Here is a 19,977-nt window from a genome sequence, read left to right on the forward strand (position 1 = left end):
AATACCCGAACTCTCAAAAGTATCAATGTGATACCCAAAGACCTAAATTGGCATCAACGTGATACTTCCGTCCAAAATTTCTGACGGCGTCGTTTGTTTGCTGACGTGGCAAGCACGTGGGTAAAAAAAAAAAGGGCAAAATCGACTTTTTACTCTTTTTTTGTTAATTTTCATTTTTTTTTTTTTGAGAAAATTTCAGCTACCGTTCCCAAACTATGGTGCCAAGGCCAATTTGATACCCGAACTCTCAAAAGTATCAATGTGATACCCAAAGACGTATTTTGACATCAACGTGATACTTCCGTCAAAAATCTCTAACGGCGCAATCTGTTTACAGATGTGGCAAGCACGTGGGCCCTTAAAAAAAGTGAAATGACCAATTTACCCTTCTTTTTTTTGTTAATTCTTTTTTTTTTCTTTTCATTTATTTTTCTTCTTCTTGTTCTTGTTCTTCTGGGATATTGTTTTAGCCAAACCGCCGCAAGCTCCGCTCCTTCTCCTCCACCCAAGAATCAAAGAAAAATGGCTTATGCTTCTTCTTCAACCTCAGTCCTCTTCTTCTTCTCTCGCCTCCTCCTCTCTCTCATCTCCTTCCCCTCCGCCCAAACCATCACCAACACTGCCATCATCCTCTCCAATTCCTGCTACAAATTCATGTTCTTCGCACTCAACTCCCAGCGGACGGACCCAAAACCAAAGTTGGGTGACACGATTAACAAAAAAAAAAAATCAAATCTTTCTGCACCCAGAAAACTGCTCTGGGCACCCAGAGACGCCCATGTCTTCTTCTCCGCCAAAACCGATTTCCTTCTTCTCCGCCCATCAACTTTCCTCTTTCGGGACAACCAACTGGGAAACTGGTTCGCTGCACACCAAATTCTGGTGAACCTTAGCTCCACCAACCATCTTCTTTCTTCGCAAAGACCGTCACCCATTCGCTAATAGAACCTCCGTTCATCAAACGCCCTCCTCCACCGCCACAACCTCAGCGTCATCTTCCTCCACCGCCACCGTCATGTCAATAACAACAGATATCAGATACTCCGATCAAAATCACAATCACAAGGTCAAAGCAACATATAACTATGAATTCATGTATACAAGAACTAAAAACAAACCCAGCATAAACCAAAAAAGCAAAACCAACCCAGATAGCATTTGAGCACAATTAGATCAAGAAAAAGACTTGGCAGCTGGTACTTGGTACCTTTGGCTTCTCCCACACACTGTCAATTGCTCGATTTGGGTAAATGGGTCATTTCACCTTTTTTTTTGGACCCACGTGTTTGCCACGTCAACAACACAAACGGCGCAGTCAGAAATTTTAGACGGAAGTATCACGTTGATGCCAATTTAGGTCTTTGGGTATCATATTGATACTTTTGAGAGTTCGGGTATCAAATTGGCATTGGCATAATAGTTTGGGGACGATAGCTGAATTTTTCTCCAAAAAAAAGAAGGGTAAATGCGTCATTTCACTTTTTTTTTTTTACCCACGTGCTTGCCACGTCAGCAAACAAACGGCGCCGTAAAAAATTTTGGACGGAAGTATCACGTTGATGCTAATTTAGGTCTTTGGGTATCACATTGATACTTTTGAGAGTTCGGGTATCAAATTGACCTTGGCAGAATAGTTTGGGGACGGTAGCTGAATTTTTCTCTTTTTTAAATGGGTGAGTAAAGTTGTGGGAGGCAAAGAAGAAACTAATGTTAGTTTTGATGAGGTAGCTAGATTGTCAAAATTAAGAGTTTTGAAAGTTCGTTTCTCCGATGCAGAATGTATCCCTAACGATGTTAAGTTAAATCCGAATTGGGTTGAGTTTGATATATGTATCGGTAGAGATAAGAAGATGGAAGCCATTGATCGATTTGGTCATAATTCAATATCCTTGAAGCTTAACATCATCAGTCGCTTACCGAACTGGTTTCGCAACGCAGTGATGAACACAGCAGAGAGGCTAAAGTGGGAAGGGTGCCGAAGGCTAATTGACATATTTGTGGAATCTGAGCATGGTAGATTACATAGACTGAAGCATCTCTCTATACTCGGTTGCTATATGTACAAGTTGATAAACCCAATAACATGGGTTCCAGAAGTATCTGTGTTCGGGAACTTGGTAGAGTTGTATCTGGATTGCGTAGATTGTGGGGAGTTATGTATTGGTGAATTACCATCTGGGTCTCTATTCAATTTGAAGGTATTGAATGTACGATTTCTACCATCAACATTGTTACTACCAAATCTAGAAGAACTACATTGTCGTTCCATGGAGGAGATTGAATATGTGTTTGGGTATGAAGCGTTATTTGAGCCAAAACAATCAAAATTGAGAAAGATAGAGTTGTATTATCTAGATACAATAAGAAGCATATGCGATGGACCTCCTCCACCTGCGATGTTCCAAACTCTTCAGAGTTTGTCCATCAATTGGTGCAACTTGCAGGGAAGTCTCTTCACTTCTGATGTTGCTCAATGTCTTTTTCAATTGGAATCTATTGATTAATTTACAAGGTTGCCCCTTTTTGGAAAGAATAGTTGAAGCAAGCAACAAAGAGATCATTCTTCCAAAATTAGAGCAATTACGTTTGAAGGAACTTCCAATGTTATACCATGAAAGTGCTACTTCTGATATTGAGTGTCCTTCATTGGAAGACTTTTATAAGTGGCACTGTCCCAACTTTTCAGCCTCGTTTTCTGACTTCAGCAGGTACGTTGCTGTGTCAAAAACTTGCTTGATTTGTCATATTTGGTAGTCCGATTGCCTACCAGTAAACGCATACAAAATGTTAATTATTATTATTATTGTTATTATTTTCATTCAGTTCCATGATTCAAATCCAATCAAATTGTAACTTTGTTTCTTTCAATATTAAGTTATTATTTTATTTTGGTATCATTCGTAATCATCCATCATTCTCTCTTTTAAATTTTTGATATGTTAATATTTCATAGAAATTTCATATCACCGACGAAACATTTCTTTTTAATTACTCTACTAAACAAACAACAATTTGAAAAGGCACCACATTGTATATTTCTTCTAATGTTTCATTTTAGTTTACTTTTGCTTTTGGATTTCTGCTCCTAGCTTATGTTTCCGTTTTCCAAATAGATTGAAAAATGTATTGTTAACAATATTTTGAGACTTTTGAGATGCATTAAATTTTCAACTTATATACTTATCTTATCTCAAATTGACCATTAGATTGTTTGAGAGAGAAGAAGAAGAAGAAGATTTTTTTTGATCGAAATAGGTCAGCCCTTTCATTAAGTTCAGCAAGCAGTACAAAAACGAAACACCCCTATGGGGTCGACAGAAAGCAATCGTCCCTTAGAACCTCATGACACCCTATTCTATAAGAATAAAATCCCAAAAAATCCCGAGTACACCCACCTTTTAGGAAATCCACGCACCATTATTCTAACAAAAACCAAGAAACCTCGAAGCAGACATAAAGGGGAAACAACTAAAGCTCTGGTTTTTGCGACCCAAATAAAAATTTAAATATTACTATGGGCCCTAGAGCCCCATTCCAGCCAAAAGCAACCCACAGTCCAGTTGGAATCCCAGATAGCCCAACTTGTCAAGCCGTCAACTGCCAGCCCGCATACACCACCACATCTGTGGAACCCAACCTTGGAGATCCCAAAGCAAGAAGCCCAACCACGATCATCCCAGCAGGAGGACAAGACCGCCCTAAAGGCCTTTTGGGCCCGAAGCCACCCAATCCTAAAGCCCACAGAGAGGCCCACATCCAAAACCTCCCAGCTGGAGGCCCAATTCGGAAAAACCCTGGCAGCAGCTCCTCTGGCATCGCCGCCTCCAGACAACTTGTTGCATCCATCGTCGACGACAACCTCACCTCCGCCGGCGTCCGATCCCGCATCCAAATCCCAAGCCCCTAAGCCGCCGCCTATCATCAGAGGATTTCGGCCCAAGAAGATTAGCGCAGTCCTCCTCTCCAACCACCCCGAAACCATACGACCGCCACCACGCTCACACCAATCCCAGAACGTCGGCGCAGGAATAGATCCATCACATCTAACACAATTAGAAATAGAACCGCCGAAAGGTCCACCAAAACCAGAGGAGGTGCAAAGAACCACCTGTTCCGCAGTTATTGTGCAATCCCCACCTCCGTCAGTAATTTGACGACCACGATCTAAAACCCAGTCGCGCCTATCCAACTCAGACCAAACCAGAAACACGCCGATAGAGCTCGGCCTCAGATCTGCCACCCAAACATCAAAGCTACCACCCCAAACCGCAACCACAGGGAGCCCACACCAAGGCGGCGCTCCAAGCAACAAAACAAAAGCAACAATGAGAAAAGAACGCTTAGCCACCAGACGAGCAAGAGCCATAAGTATCAAGATTATGAAGTCTTGAGAAATTTGTCGAAGGTGGAATACCAACGATAAACCCTAGCAGAGCGCTAGGCCAAAAAGATTTTTTTTTTTTCAAGAAGAAGAAGAAGATGATTACCCATTGTTTGAGAGCGAAGAAGAAGAAGAAGAAGAAGAAGAATACCCATTTCTTTTATGAATCTGTAGTCAACTACTCAACTATATCGATTCTATCGTGGCTAATCAATTGTAAAATAAATATTTTTGTTTCTTTGTATTTTGTTCCTGGTTTTCCTGTCTTTCGGTCGAGCATTATTATCCACTGCTGATTTGTTGATATGGGAAATATCATGTCAATTAATGTTCTACCTCGTTATGAGCATAAATGCATAATATGCATTTACCTCTTGGCATGGTTAGTTTGAGATTGTAAGTTCTCCCAGAGATTTCTGCTATGTTACCATTTACGTAGCGGAGATTTGACAAAAGTTTTATAGAAGTACTTAATTGGTACATTTTTTCGAGTTCAAATACATATTTAATCACTTTAAAAATTTGAGGTATTATTTTGTCCGGTTCAAAAATATCTAAATCTACTCATGATACAAACCCTTAACCAAAAGTAACTTGCATTGACAACACACTAGGAAAGAAAATAACACCAGTAAAACACATGAAAGATTTGAAGAGAAGCCAATTAATTGTCGAGCCATTCTCTAGGAAGGTTAATCATTCAGATTTCAAGGAGTGGTTGCCACCAAGGTTCCTGCAAACAGTCCAAGCTCAAAGCAAAGGTTTACTAGTGGAAATTTGGGCACCTTAAGTTGAATCCTATGATTCCTATCTGGCAGAGCAACCTCTGCTTTTCCCAGTGATTGAGTCCTTTATCCATCGGGTGCCTTTACTTGGGTGGCCTCAGAATGCCAAGTATATGGAGGATCAAGTTGGGCTTTGTGTGGGGGAAGCAAAGGAGAAGAGCAGTGAGGTTAGGCATGAAGATGTAGTGGCAAAGATAGAGTTGGTAATGAATGAGACGGAGAAAGGGAAGCACCTGAAAATCAAAGCTTGTGAGGCAAAAGAAACGATCTAGAATGCTATGAAGCATGAGGATGAATACAATGGGTCTTCTATGGAGGCTTTGGAAGACTTTAAATTTATCCTTGAAAAGAAAAAGGAAAAAAAAAGTCTAATCACCATGAAGATGATGCACACTTGGGAAGCCATATCTTAAGTGAGCTGAACATGATCAAGATTAAACAAACCTAAAATCCATCAAAACATAGATCTGTTAACCAAATTGATTGAAATGCACCCAATCATGAAACAAGAGAGAAGTAGCTTCTGCTAAAAATGTATAGCATGTGACACAATAAAGGTGTTATAATTACTATTCTCAAAATTATTAGAAACAGTTTCTTTTTCTCCGGATCTCTGTAAGTCTTATCGTGAATATAAAACAGCATATTATATACATGAGAATATAAGACTGCAACTGAAAAATGCCCTGTCTAACAATATCAAAATGAATTAACAAGAAGGCGCTGAAACCACAAACTATCAAGACATAGCTGATAATCACTCCACCAAAAGCTAACTGACATACTTGTTGTCAGAGACTGCACATAGTGCCACCACTTTGGTGGGATATAAAGCATGCATGTCACCTTCCTCTAATATGCAGTCAAGAAATTCTAAGTCCTGCACCTTCAGGAATTCTTTCTCATCTATGTTGTCTAGATCAACCTTCAAACCAAAGTATATTCAATAAGGGCATCTCCAACAGACTAGCTATTTCAACAAAAAGTTAAAAATTTGGCTAATTTAAGATAGTTTAGCACTCCAGCAGAATAGCTATATGAAAGTCAAATTTGGCTTTTGCTAAAATCTCTAGCTAAATTTAGCTAGGGAGGAGAGAGAAAATAACAAAAAGCTAAACACTCCACGTTCTATTTTTTTAGTTTAGCTAACACTGCTGGAGGAAAAGCTGGAAATTTACTACCTAAATTTAACTTTTAGATGATTTAGTTAAAAAAATAGTTTTTACTGTTGGAGATGCTCTAAGTAAACATATAATATAGGGCTAAATACTGTTTAGTACCCTGTGGTTTTGGTCGAACATCAATTCAGTCCCTCGACTTTCAATTTCATCAAAAACACTCCCGCACTATCATATTCTCGTCCAATAGGTCCCTCCGACTCAATTCCGTCAATTTCAGACGTTAAGTGCTGATATGGCATTTCCAACTCATCAAAAGTGGGGCCCACACGGAAATGAAATTCCCAAACTGACCCTGGGCAACAGAATATAGAAAAATCCAAAATTAATTCTAACTTTGAGGTTGAGGAGACTCGAACCCCTCCCAAAGCATATGCAGATGAATGACCCAACCACCAGACCACTTGCATGGTTTTGGTATATTACAAACAAAAATAATATATATATCTGAATCAATTCGTGAATATACCTCCTCCATTTATTATGCTGATTAATTCTCTCTCTCTCTCGCGTGTTTAATTCCAATTCATAAGAACAGAGTGTGAGCTCCGCCGCAAGCAACGGCTTCAAGGCTTTGGTCCTGAAATGCAGAGCAGAGCAGAGGGGTAGGGCTCCACTGAGAGTCCAAGCTCCCTAATCCGAGCCTCCCGTAGTCTCCATTGCCCCAAACCGCCGCGACCCTCTTCCCTGGCCCACTCCCAGTACTGCTCAGCCACCGTGTCCCTAATCGGAACAACCCTAATTTCGAATTCAAGTTTGCCATCATCGTCATTCGAAAATTGGGGACGGGATGATGCCACGTCGTCTTTGTTCCTGATGGAATCGGGTTTTCTTTGTTCGGGGTTTATCAAACAACGGACCTTCATATGTCTCTCGCCAAGACTGAAGGGGATTGTAATAATGCTCTCTAGGAAATGCTCAGAATTCCAATGCTTTAGACTACCCAATTCATAAGAAATGAAGAATCTTTCTGGGTTTTGTCTCTGCCTCCCTCTCCCTCTCTCTAAAATCAAGAAAAGGAGTGGTCTTTCTGGGTCTCTCTCTTTCTCTCTTGTTGGGAAAGACGTGGGTTGCCAAAATTAGATTGGGGGAGAAGATAAAGGGGCAAATAGTGTGTATGTGAGAGAATTGGAAGGAAGAGAATTGGAATTAAACATGGAAAACACGAGAGAGAGAGAGAGAGAATTATTCAGAATAATAAATGGAGGAGGTATATTCACGAATTGATTCAGATATGTATATTATTTTTGTTTGTAATATACCAAAACCATGCAAGTGGTCTGGTGGTTGGGTCATTCATCTGCATATGCTTTGGGAGGGGTTCGAGTCTCCTCAACCTCAAAGTTAGAATTAATTTTGGATTTTTCTATATTCTGTTGCCCAGGGTCAGTTTGGGAATTTCATTTCCGTGTGGGCCCCACTTTTGATGAGTTGGAAATGCCATATCAGCACTTAACGTCTGAAATTGACGGAATTGAGTCGGAAGGACCTATTGGACGAGAATATGATAGTGCGGGGGTGTTTTTGATGAAATTGAAAGTCGAGGGACTGAATTGATGTTCGACCAAAACCACAGGGTACTAAACAGTATTTAGCCCTATATTATATTTGAGCTTTAGAAAGAGAACAAGATCCCATTTATATGATCTTATCGAGTTCATATAAAGAAGCTGACAGGAATCTCAACATTCAGTTTTACCAACTAAATTCTGTTGTAATCTACATAAATTGTAAGTTATGACAACTAACTGTAACTAAAATCTAAACCGCCACTATATAAACAATCCAAGAATATGACGGTGACAGGTTTCACTGATAAGTGATAATCTTCTTCTCTTGGATTTTGTAAACAAACAGTTGAACCAGGTCATCGATAAAGCTAGACTGAGAGAAACTGACTTGCAATCAAATTTTCTTACCCAACATGACTCGGTATTTTCTAAAAAGCACGTATAGCCTTGGCACATGCAAACATATGCAAATATAGGTACACTTTTGGCATCTGCCTTCTAGACAAGATATTAGCATATTTGTTAAAAAAAAATCCCTTATTTTAATGAGGTCAAGAGTGCAATTACCTGACTTAAGTTGGAAAGCATGGTTTCAGTATGTGGATAGAGTTCCTCTGACAATGAAGCACGATAGAGCCTTATATACTTTTTTCCAACTACCTGAAGATGAGCAATCAATTTGAGTCACGTAGATGTGTGATCATAGAAACTAGTAATAAGTGGCCAAAATATGCATCTTTATACACTCGCTGATATATGTATGTGGAAGTACATGCATGCAAGCACATCTGCTTTTGTATAAAGAATTACGACTCATGATATTTATGCATGGTAAAATAGTTGTGCACTTAAAAAGACGTCTGTGGGCACTACACATTGCAGTCTTCGCAACAAATGGAGGTGTCATGCACATCTAGGTACTAAAGAGATCATCAGATTATTTAACCATGTTAGTGCACATAGAGTTACTTTTAGAGATGGCACTGTAAGCATGTGTTCCGTATCAACCATTCTTTCCCTTTCCAAGGGATTCTCCCATCATGAAGATTTGCCTCCCCTATTAAACTCATGAGATCATAACTGGAACAGATTTGATGGTAAACCCAGTCTATTCGTCAGCTATTCTAGTTTTAAAAGGTAGGCTGGTTATGCACATAACAGCTTGAATAAGAAGACAGAACAGAACTATAATTTAAAGGAGCAACCAATTGAACAAAGGAATGCTACTTCTATGGCTAGTCCTGATTGATCAGTCTCACAAATTTTCCGATAGAAATGAACATATAAGCAAAATTCAAAGATGATAACTAACATTATAATATCAAAACCTAAAAGCAACAACAGGAACATTCATAATGAATATAAACTTCCAAAGACAACATCATGGTAATAATGTTTTAACACAGAAAACTAACTCTGAAGTACCTGTGCAAACACATTATGGTGCCGATCATGGTGTAAAGGGGTTACAGTCCCAGCCGGACCAAACCTAGCATTTAGAGACCTTAGCTCCCCACCACCAGCACAACAATAGTCAGGAATACAATATGTCCTCTCGCAGCTCATTTATCTGCCAATCAAAGGTATATCAAAAAACTGAAACATTGCAATATCTAATTATCTATATCCAAACACATATGCATATCACACTAGCGACATGGTAGCCTGTAACAAATAACGTACCTGATCAAACAATGAGTGCCGAGCAAGATACGTCGGGGCACCAGAGGAAGAGTCATTACCCCGAATCCTCTCAAGAAACTGCGAAAACGTAATAAGCTCTTGCTTCCACTCCGGGTACAAGTAATTTTTCCCAACCTACAACGCATTCAATGCTTTACCAATTTTCAGTCTTTTAACAAAAAACTACTTAAACACACTCACATTGTCTATTAAAGTAAGCATCTTTCTCACCTCAACCGGCACAGTCCGGTCACCGGCAACTCTTATCAGGTAATCCATGTCATTCCACTTCGTCCTCGCCGGCCAATGAGCCATACAATCTCTTAAAATCCGATTGTTGTTCATCATTGTTGATATGAGCATGCATAATGGGCATTTACCTGTTGGCATAGTTGTTTAAGATTGTAAGGTCTCCCTAGGATTCCTGCTTTCTATGTCACCGTTTAGGTAACGAAAATTTGATAAAATTGTGTTGGTAAGTGTCTAATTGATACAATTTTTCGAGTTTAAGTATTTAATCACTTTGAAGTCAGAGGTATTATTTTGTGCGATTCAAAAAAGTCTAAACCCCAAGCATGATAAAAACTCATTGACCAAAAGCTACTTAGATGGACATCTTCCCTAGTGTGAAACATTACACCGGTAAAACACATTAAAATTTTGAAGAGTAGCCAACTAATTGCCGAGCCATTCTCTAGGAAGGTTAATCATTCAGATTTCGAAGAGTGGTTGCCACCAAGGTTATCTCAAGTTGAAATCCTGTCTGGCAAAGCAACATCTGCCTTTCGCAGTGGTTGAGTGACTTGAGTCCTTTATCCATGTGGTGCCTTTACTCGGGTGGCCTAGGCCTCAGAATGCCAAGTATGGTGGCAAGATACAGTTGAATGAGACAGAGAAAGGGAAGTAACTCAAAATCAAAGCTTGTGAGGCAAAAGAAACTATCAAGGATGCTATGAAGGATGAGGATGAATACAATGGGTCCTCTATGAAAGCTTTGGAAGACTTCTTTTCAAATTCTCCTCGAAAAGAAAAAGGAAAACAAATTTCATCAACATGAAGGTGATGCACATTACGGAAGACAAATCTTAAGTGATCTGATCATGATCGACTCCATCAACACAAATTTATTAACCAAATTGATCGAAATGCGCACTCAATTATGAAACAAGAGAAAAGTAGCTTGACAACTGTATGGCTACAGATGTATAGCATGTGACGCAATAAAGATGTTATAAATACAATTCTCAAAATTGTTAAAACAGTTTCTTCTTCTCCAGACCTCTGTAAGTCTTATCGTGAATACGACACAGCAGGATATATACATGAGAATATAAGACTCTGCAACTGAAAACTGCCCTGTCTAACAATATCAAAATGAATTAACAAGTAGGCAGTAAAACCGCAAACTATCAAGACGTAGCTGAACTGTCATAATCACTCCACCAAAAGCTAACTGACATACTTGTTGTCAGAGACCGCACATAGTGCCACCACTTTGGTGGGATATAAAGCATCTCACCTTCCTCTAATATGCAGTCAAGAAATTCTAAGTCCTGCACCTCCGGGAATTCTCTCTCATCTACATTGTCAAGATCAACCTTCAAACCAAAGTATATTCAATTAGTAAATATATAATATACTTGAGCTGACAAGAATCTCAACATTTCAGTTTTTACCAACTAAATTCTGCCTGTAATCTAAATAATTATAAGTTTGATCTTCGTTATGATAACTAAGAATAACTAAAAGGTAACTGCCACTAGATAAAACGCCCACCCATTTCAGCTTCACAAGATATTTTCACGAGACATTTCCAAGAATATGACAGTCACAGGTTTCACTAATAATCTTCTTCTCTTGGATTATCTAAACAAACAGTTGAACCAAGTCATCTGTTAAGCTATAAACTTATTGATACCTGAGAGGAACTGACTACTAATCAAAGATCTTCTCCCAGATTGACTCCGTATTTTCTAAAAAGCATGTATGGTCTTGGCACATGCAAACAAATGAAAATATAGGTCTACTTTTAGCATTTCCCTTCTCGACAAGGTATTAGCAAATTTGTTTAGATTTTTTCCTTGCTTTAATGAGGTCAAGAATGCAATTACCTAACTTGAGTTGCAAAGCATGGTTTCAGTATGTGGATAGAGTTCCTCGGACAATGAAGCACGATAGAGCCTTATATACTTTTTTCCAACTACCTGAAGATAAGCAATCAATTCGAGTCACATAGATGTTTGATCATAGAAACTAGTAACTTGCCAAAATATGCATCTACACACACACACACACATATATGTCCATGTGGAAGTACATGCATACAACATATGCCTTTGTATATGGAATTATGATTCATGATATATATGCATGGTAAAATAGTTCTGCACTTAAAACAGACATGTTTTGTGGGGGCTACAAATCCCAGTCTTCGCAACAAATGGAGGTGTTCTGCACATCTAGCCATCTAGGTATGTACTAAAGAAATTATCAGATTCTTTAATCATGTTACTGCACATGGATTTACTGTTTAGAGATGGCAGTGTAACCATGCGTTCTGTATACAACCATTCTGTCCCTTTCTAAGGGATTTTCCCATCATGAAGATTTGCCTCCCCTAGTACAATCATGGGATGAACTCTATTCATAACTGGAACAGACTTGATGGTAAACCCAGCCCATTTGATAGCTATTCTATTTTTCAAAGGTAGGCTGGTTATGGCTTAACAGCTTGGAGAAGGAGACAGGACAATTAAACTATAATATAAAGCAGTAACCAATTGAAGAAAGGAATGCTACTTCTGTGCCTAGTCCTGATTCATCAGCCTTACAATTTTCCCAATAGAAAGGGGGATGATATAAGCAAAATTCAAAAATGATAAGTAACATTATAAAACCAAAAGCCAAAAACAACATCCATAAGCTTCAGAATGAATACTCTCAAAGGCAGACACCTTGGTAATGATGTCAAATACAGAAAACTAACTCTGAAGTACCTGAGCAAACACATTATGGTGCGGATCATGGTGTAATGGGGTTACAGTCCCAGCCGGACCAAACCAAGCATTTAGAGACTTTAGTTCCCCACCACCAGCACAACAATAGTCGGGAATACATATGTCCTCACGCAGCTCATTTATCTGCCAGTCAATAGTATACCAAAAAGTGAAATGATGCAATGTCTATCCGAACATACATTCAGATCACCTTGGTAGCCTGTGACATACCTGATCAAACAATGAGTGCTGAGCAAGATACGTCGGCGCACCAGAGGAAGAGTCATTACCGCGAATCCTCTCAAGAAACTGCGAAAACGTAATAAGCTCCTGCTTCCACTTCAGTCATTTAACAAAAAAACTACTTAAACACACTCGCATTGTCTATTAAAGTAAGCATCTTTCTCACCTCAACCGGCACCGTCCGGTCACCGGCAACTCTTGTCAGGTAATCCATGTCATTCCACTTTGTCCTCGCCGGCCAATGAGCCATACAATCAGTCAAAATAATCGGCAATCCCGGTAAGAAATGTTCTCTTAAAAACCCTTCCAAAGATAGACCAGACTTCTTCACAACCGTTTTGCAAGATAATGATTTTGGAGGCAAAACCCCAAGCATCTGTTAATGGAAACTAAAAATCAATTCTATTTTCATTGTGTGAAATTCAGAAGTGAATGTGAAATTACGAACCTAACCTCCGTTGCTTTGAGGTCGTCACGCACCAGACGGCGGTCCAAATTGGGGCCGTTTTGTTCGGAAACCCTAACGGCGGCCGGTCTGGATTTAGCGGAGACTTTAGTCACGGCGGAGTGGAGGTCCGATTTGAATAGCGGGCCGCCCATGAGGAGGCCCATGTTGAGAGCGCGGAGGGCGTCGGTGAACTCAGCGGCGGCGAAGTGGAGCTTGGCGACGTGGAGGCAGGCCGTTGCGTAGGCGTCGCGCCAGACTGTTTTCAGTGGTCGAGTCCTTTATCCATGTGGTGCATTTACTTGGGTGGCGTATGGGGCTATGGCCTCTGCAACCAAGTATATGGAGGAGCAAGTTGGGGAGGAAGCAAGAAGAGAAGAGCAATGCGTTTTTAGGCATGAAGATATAGCGGCAAAGATAGAATTGGTATGCAAGAAATAGCGGCAAAGAATGAGACAGAGAAAGGGAAGCAAGGCAAAAGAAATTAAATAGTACATTGTGGAAGCCAAATCTTAAGTGATCTGATCATGATCAAAATTAATCAAAAACTATCAACAAATAAATCTATGAACCATATTGATCGAAATGCACTCAATTATGAAACAATTAATGGAAAAGTATTGCTCCAAACTTGACTACATATTATATGCGTAGTGTTTGCATAAACAAAATATTAATTGTTTATCTGTATACAAAATATTTCTCACTATAGAATGTTTAGAGTTTGCATCTCTACTTCAGATACAGGTCATATATGGGGACTAAACCAAAGGATTTGATGCTTACTTTCCACTCACTAATAACTAGAACTACATGTAATTTGCATAGCTACAACTCCAACAGCCGGCCTGAAATTTACACAAGTTGCTACATATGGGCTCACGGCAATAATGTCTCCAATTGAAAAATTAAGTAGGGATTATGTCTCCCTTGGGTGAAAGACCCACAACTAATAGCAACTCCGCTATCCCATCTCGACAAAACCACCACCCCGCCTTCCTTCAATCGCCCTCGCTTGAGCCTCAGTAGCTTAACCAAACCCAGAAGCCGCCAGGGAAGAGAGACCGCAGGCGGGATATGCAATTCATGGACTTGCAACCACGACAACTTAGGTAGAACGGAGATGGCACACGACCCTGGTGACAGTGTTGAGGAATTTTCCCTTCGAGGAGAAGGAGAATTGCCGAATTGGCATACCCAAAGGCGGCGCAGTCCCAACCTTGCTAAGTTTCATTCCCTTGTATAAATTTGAGTTAATAAAATTGCAGAATTTAAATGAATGTAAAGAAAGATTTGAGCTTTAATGAATTTGATCCAGTTAGGCCCGGGAAAAATTAAGTAGGGATTATGTCTCCCTTGGGTGAAAGACCCTAAACCTGGTTAGGGCTGGTGGTTTGAGCGGATAATTAAGTAGGGATTGTGCCTCCCTAGGGTGAAAGACCCAAAACTTAATTGGGAATCCACTTAGTATGAGGTGTCCTCGATGACCTTAATCTGAGGTTTCTACTTGTACGAGGTGTTCTCGATGGCCTCAATTTGAGAAATAAGGTAAAAAAGACCAAGAGGAATTATTTTGTGGTTTAGGATCACCTCGTGGCACTGCTATGTGGTGGTCTACGCCAATAATATCAATCGAATTTGGTGGGGACTATGCAGGAAGGTAAAAAAAAAAATTAAGAGACTAATAAAAAATGTTATCAAATCATATGGATCAATAACATCAACTTAAATCACCGCGTGTACCACAATCCTATGTTATAATGTTCAAAGAGTAATGAGGTTAGGCATGAAGATATAGTATAGAGTTGATAATGAATGAGACAGAGAAAGGGAAGCAACTTAAAATTAAAGCTTGTGAGGCAGAGACATTGTCGAGGAAGGATGAGGACGCATACAATGGCCGGTCTTTCTATGAAAGCTTTGGAAGACCTCTTTTCAAATTCATCCCTTTAGATAACTAGAAACGTTACAAACATTTGAGTCGTTGTTTTCTATAAGCCATTCGGGCCCTGCTTCGATACAAGAAAAAATCAATTATTCAATAAGAGCGAACTTTGCTAGGAGTTGAGCTACTTTGTTTCTTTCACGGGGTTGAAACAGAATATTCACAGTGAAGCAGATTAGTCGGCAGCAAGTGGAGATAATATAGTAGTATTAGTTGGAGCAAATCCAAGATGCTATTGTCTAGAATCTGCAGCAAGTGTATCAAAATAATTTTCATGCCTTTCAGACTGCAAGACTCTCTCTTCCATTGATTATATCGATCCCTTAATTCCTCGAACTCTATCCCTCCCTGGTGGATTTTTTCATTGGAATTTCTTCTTTCTTGTTCTTGATTGCCTCTTGCTTTAATTTGGTGGTTTTCAATGGCCTCCGGCTCCCAAAAAGCCTGTTCATCTCCTCCTTCATCAGCTTCATGTTGGAAGTATGATGTGTTTTTGAGTTTCAGGGGTGTAGACACTCGCAAGGGGATCACAGTCGACATACACGATCGACTAAATAGGAGTGGAATCAAAACATTCATGGATGAGCAGGACCTTCAAGTAGGGGATGCTATTTCTCCCACTCTCTTAGCAGCCATCAAAGAATCAAGGTTTGCAATTGTTGTTCTCTCGCAAAATTATGCTTCTTCTGCTTGGTGTCTGGAGGAACTTAGAAAGATTTGTCTATCCATGGAAGACAACAGAATTTTGCCACTTTTTTATCATGTTGATCCTACTGATGCTCGATATCAGAAAAAGAGTTTCGAAGATGCTTTCTCTAAGCATGAAACCTCTGGGCGACATGAATTAGAGAAGGTGAAGCAATGGAGAGATGATTTAAAAAGAGTGGCCGGTATCTCTGGGTGGAATACACAGGATTATGAGTAAGCATCATGAGGCTATCTTAATCCCGTACCGAGAGTTATAATTGCGCCTGCAATTTCGATCGGTACTATATATTTACCTAACGCTTATTTTTTACCCTTGATTTATTGTTGCTTGTAGGACTCACAAAGAACTTGTTGATGTGATTGCGGAATTTCTCCTTAGTAAAGTAGTACCTGATGCAATTGAGTCCACAGGAGATTTTGAAGCATTTGAAGCAACAAGACAAGCCATGAATGAGGTTATGAAGGCACTAAAAGATGACGAGGTCACTGCCGTCGGTGTCTACGGCATGGGAGGCGTTGGAAAGACAACCATGGTGAAACATGTCGGTGCACATGCCCGAAAAAGTGGGATTTTTGATTGTGTGATTATGGGTGTCGTATCCCAAAGCCCTGACTACAGAAAAATTCAAGGCACATTAGCAGACCTGTTAGGCGTCAAATTTGAGGGAGAGACAGAAACTGGAAGAGCAGCTGGATTGAGTAAGGAGATGAAGAGAAGAAATAAGATCCTTATAATCCTGGACGACATTTGGGGGAGAACAGATTTGTCAAAGATAGGGATTCCCAGCTACAAGGAGCTTCAAATGTGCAAGTCCAAAGTCCTACTCACCACAAGGATACGGAATGTCTGTCATGTCATGGAGTGCCAAGAAAAGATAACACTCAACGTTCTCTCAAAAGAAGATTCTTGGACCTTGTTTGTGAGAATTGCAAGAAGGTCATTTGAATCGACCACTTTCGAGGGTGTAGCAAAGAAGGTAGCTGGAGAATGTAGGGGTCTACCCATTGCATTGACAGCAGTTGCGAGGGCACTTGGAGATAAAGAACTAATGGAATGGAAAAGAGCAGCCCAACGACTAGAGAAGTCGCAATCTGCCAACCCGGACGATTCCAGAGAAGCATCCAAATGTATAAAATTAAGCTATGATTACTTGAAAGATGAGGACTACAAGTCATACTTCTTGCTCTGTTGCCTATTCCCAGAAGACTGGGACATCCCAAAAGAAATCTTGTTCAGGTATGCGATCGGGAAAGGATTGTTTCGAGATGCTGACACACTCGAAGAAGCCAGAGAGAGAGCTGATTCCGTGGCCACGCACCTTAAACATTCTTGCTTGCTTTTGGATAGTGAAGAATATGGATCTGTAAAGATGCATGATGTTGTCCGGGATACAGCCATTCAAATTGCGCAATCTGAACATGGGTTTTTGGTGAGAGCTGGCTGCGGTTTAAAGGACTGGCCACGTCAATTACATGAAGGCTATTCTGCAGTCTCACTAATGCAGAATCGTATTACCAAGCTACCCGATAAGTTTGTATGTCCAGAACTCCGGATGTTGTTACTCACCAATAATTTGTTTATAGATAAGATCCCAGAAACCTTTTTTGAAACTCCAAATGAATTGAGGGTCTTAGATCTTACCTGGACTAGGATTTCATTACTACCCCAATCGTTGTGTCTCTTAAACAACCTCCGAGCTTTGTATTTAGATGGTTGTGATTCCCGTCTTGACATTTCCATGATCGGAAAACTTAGGAAGCTTGAGATTCTTAGTATGAGGTACTGTAATTTGAAGGAGTTGTCGAGAGAAATAGGAGATTTGACCAATCTAAAGATGTTGGATTTCACCCGTACAAGTATTTCGACAATTCTATCCGAAGGGATCATATCAAAGTTGCATAGTTTAGAAGAACTGTACATGGAACAATTTGCGAACTGGGGGCGTAAAGTTGAGGGAGACAGAGAAGAAACAAATGTTGGTTTTGACGAGGTAACTAGCTTGTCAAATTTAAGAGTTTTAGAGGTTCGTTTCCCCGATGCAGCATGTATACCTAAAAATGTTGAGTTCAATCCGAATTGGGTGAAATTTGATATATATGTGGGCACAAGCGAGAAGATGCAAGTCACTAATCGATATTGTCATAAATCAATAGTCTTGAGGCTTGCCACCATAAGTAGCTTGCCGGACTGGTTTTGCAATGCGGTGATGAACATAACAGAGAGGCTACAGTGGGAAGGGTGCCGAAGGTTAATTGACATATTTGTGGAGTCTGAGCATCGGAGATTACATGGACTGAAGCTTCTCTATATAATTGGTCCCATTAGGGGGTACAAGCTTATGAACCCAATAACATGGGTTCCAACAAAACCTGTGTTCGAGAACTTGGAAGAGTTGCATCTGGAATACGTGGATTGCCAGGAGTTTTGTGTTGGTGAATTACCACCTGGGTCTCTATTCAATTTGAAGTTATTGAAGGTTAACAATTGTAAAAACTGGGGGAATGTACTTCTACCATCAGCATTGTTACAGAGACTACCAAATCTGGAAGAACTATATTGTCATTCCATGGATATTAAATATGTTTTTAGTGATGAAGCGTTATTTGAACAATCAAAATTGAGAAAGTTAGACGTGAGGGGTCAATGGGGTCTACATACAGTGAGAAGCATGAGAAGCATATGTCATGGACCTACTCCAGCTGCAATGTTCCAATCTCTTCAAAGTTTGACCATTAGGCTGTGCAACTTGCAGGGAAGTCTCTTCACCTCTGATGTTGCTCAATATCTTTTTCAATTGGAATACATTCGTTTACTAGGTTGCCCCTTTTTGCAAAGAATAGTTGAAGCAAGCAACAAGAAGATCATTCTTCCAAAATTGAAGGAATTAGTTTTGGAAGAACTACCAATGTTAGACTATGAAAGTGCTTCTTTTGATATTGAGTGTCCTTCACTGGAAAACCTATATGTGACGGAATGCCCCATGTTTTTAGCCTCTTCTCTTGACTTCCACAGCAGGAAACAAGTCCAATTCAAGAGGTATGTTGCTGTATCAAAAACTTACTTGATTTGTCATATTAATTTGGTAGTCCAATTGCTCACGAATAATCAGTAAACAAGTACAAAATGTTAATTTTTTTTTCTATTCAAATCCATGATTCATTTCCAAGCTTTCAGTAAATGAGTTTCCGACACAGTACCAATCAAATTCTAACTTTGTTCATTTCAATCCCAAGTTATTATTTTTCTTTGATATCATCCGTAATCATCCATCATTCTCTGGATCGTTTAAATTTTTGATAATCAAATGATTGTCCATATTTTATAGAAATTTCATGACACTGATGAATGGTTTGTTTTCAATTCCTCTACTAAACAAACTACTATATGAAAAGGCTAGGTATGCTTTGAAGAAAATTTGAAAACAGGGTGCTTGTGAATTTACACCACATTGTATATATAATCATTTATGTTTTATCTTCAGTTATTTTCTCTACTCTTGCATTTTAGTTTAGCTTTGCTTTTAGATTTATGCTCCTAGCTTATTGTTTCCGTTTTCCAAATAGATTGAAAAATGTATTGTTAACAATATTTTGAGACTTTGGAGATGCATTAAATTTCCAACTTATATACTTATCTTATCTCAAATTGACTTTTAGATGAGCGGGCATTGAAATCTGATCGCATACAAGAAACACAAACGGACCTTCAACGGCCCAGAAGAAGATTCCTCATTTGATTGTGAAGCTATAGTCAATTAAATTGATTCTATCGTGACTAATCAGTAATCATTTTAAAATAAACATTTTTGTTTCTTTGTATTTTGTTTCTGGTTTTCTTGTCTTTCGGTCAAGCATTTGTATCCATTGTTGATTTGTTGATGTAAGAAATTGCATGTAACTGAAATCCGATTGTTGTTCATTATTGTTGATATGAGCGTGCATAATACCTATCGGCATAGTTGTTTAAGATTGTAACGAAAATTTGACAAAATTGTGTCGAAAGTGTCTAATTGATACAATTTTTCAAGTTCAAGTATTTGATCACTCTGAAGTCAGAGGTATTATTTTGTGCGGTTCAAAAAAGTCTAAACCCCAAGCATGA

At 39.5% G+C, this 19,977-nt stretch overlaps 1 protein-coding gene and 2 pseudogenes across 3 annotated transcripts; 1 reads left to right on the forward strand and 2 right to left on the reverse strand.

Annotated features, from left to right (window-relative positions):
* Window positions 1–5,865: 5,865 nt before the first annotated feature.
* On the reverse strand, window positions 5,866–9,886 carry LOC133730185 (lysine-specific demethylase JMJ30-like; annotated as a pseudogene).
* A 754-nt stretch (window positions 9,887–10,640) lies between these two features.
* LOC133732253 (lysine-specific demethylase JMJ30-like) lies at window positions 10,641–14,430 on the reverse strand (annotated as a pseudogene).
* A 680-nt stretch (window positions 14,431–15,110) lies between these two features.
* On the forward strand, window positions 15,111–19,810 carry LOC133732590 (disease resistance protein At4g27190-like). 3 transcript variants are annotated; one of them, XM_062160174.1, is made up of 3 exons: window positions 15,111–16,088; window positions 16,210–18,912; window positions 19,533–19,810. In XM_062160174.1, exons 1-3 carry the CDS (start codon window positions 15,589–15,591, stop codon window positions 19,534–19,536), a joined length of 3,207 nt encoding a protein of 1,068 aa, XP_062016158.1. In that variant the 5' UTR covers window positions 15,111–15,588; the 3' UTR covers window positions 19,537–19,810. The 3 variants fall into 3 exon arrangements, with proteins under 3 accessions (XP_062016158.1, XP_062016157.1, XP_062016159.1); XM_062160173.1 differs by lacking the exon at window positions 19,533–19,810 and having other exon boundaries at window positions 16,210–19,522; XM_062160175.1 differs by lacking the exon at window positions 19,533–19,810 and having other exon boundaries at window positions 15,951–16,153; window positions 16,287–19,522.
* The last annotated feature ends 167 nt before the right edge of the window (window positions 19,811–19,977 follow it).

The sequence above is a fragment of the Rosa rugosa genome, chromosome 2 (assembly GCF_958449725.1).
Source record: "Rosa rugosa chromosome 2, drRosRugo1.1, whole genome shotgun sequence".
Lineage (NCBI taxonomy): Eukaryota > Viridiplantae > Streptophyta > Magnoliopsida > Rosales > Rosaceae > Rosa > Rosa rugosa.

Coding starts and splice junctions, on each gene's coding strand:
- LOC133732590 (XM_062160173.1), top strand. CDS start 15,589: ATGGCCTCCGGCTCCCAAAAAGCCTGTTCATCTCCTCCTTCATCAGCT. Junction 16,089..16,209: donor TGGAATACACAGGATTATGA/GTAAGCATCATG, acceptor TGTTGCTTGTAG/GACTCACAAAGAACTTGTTG.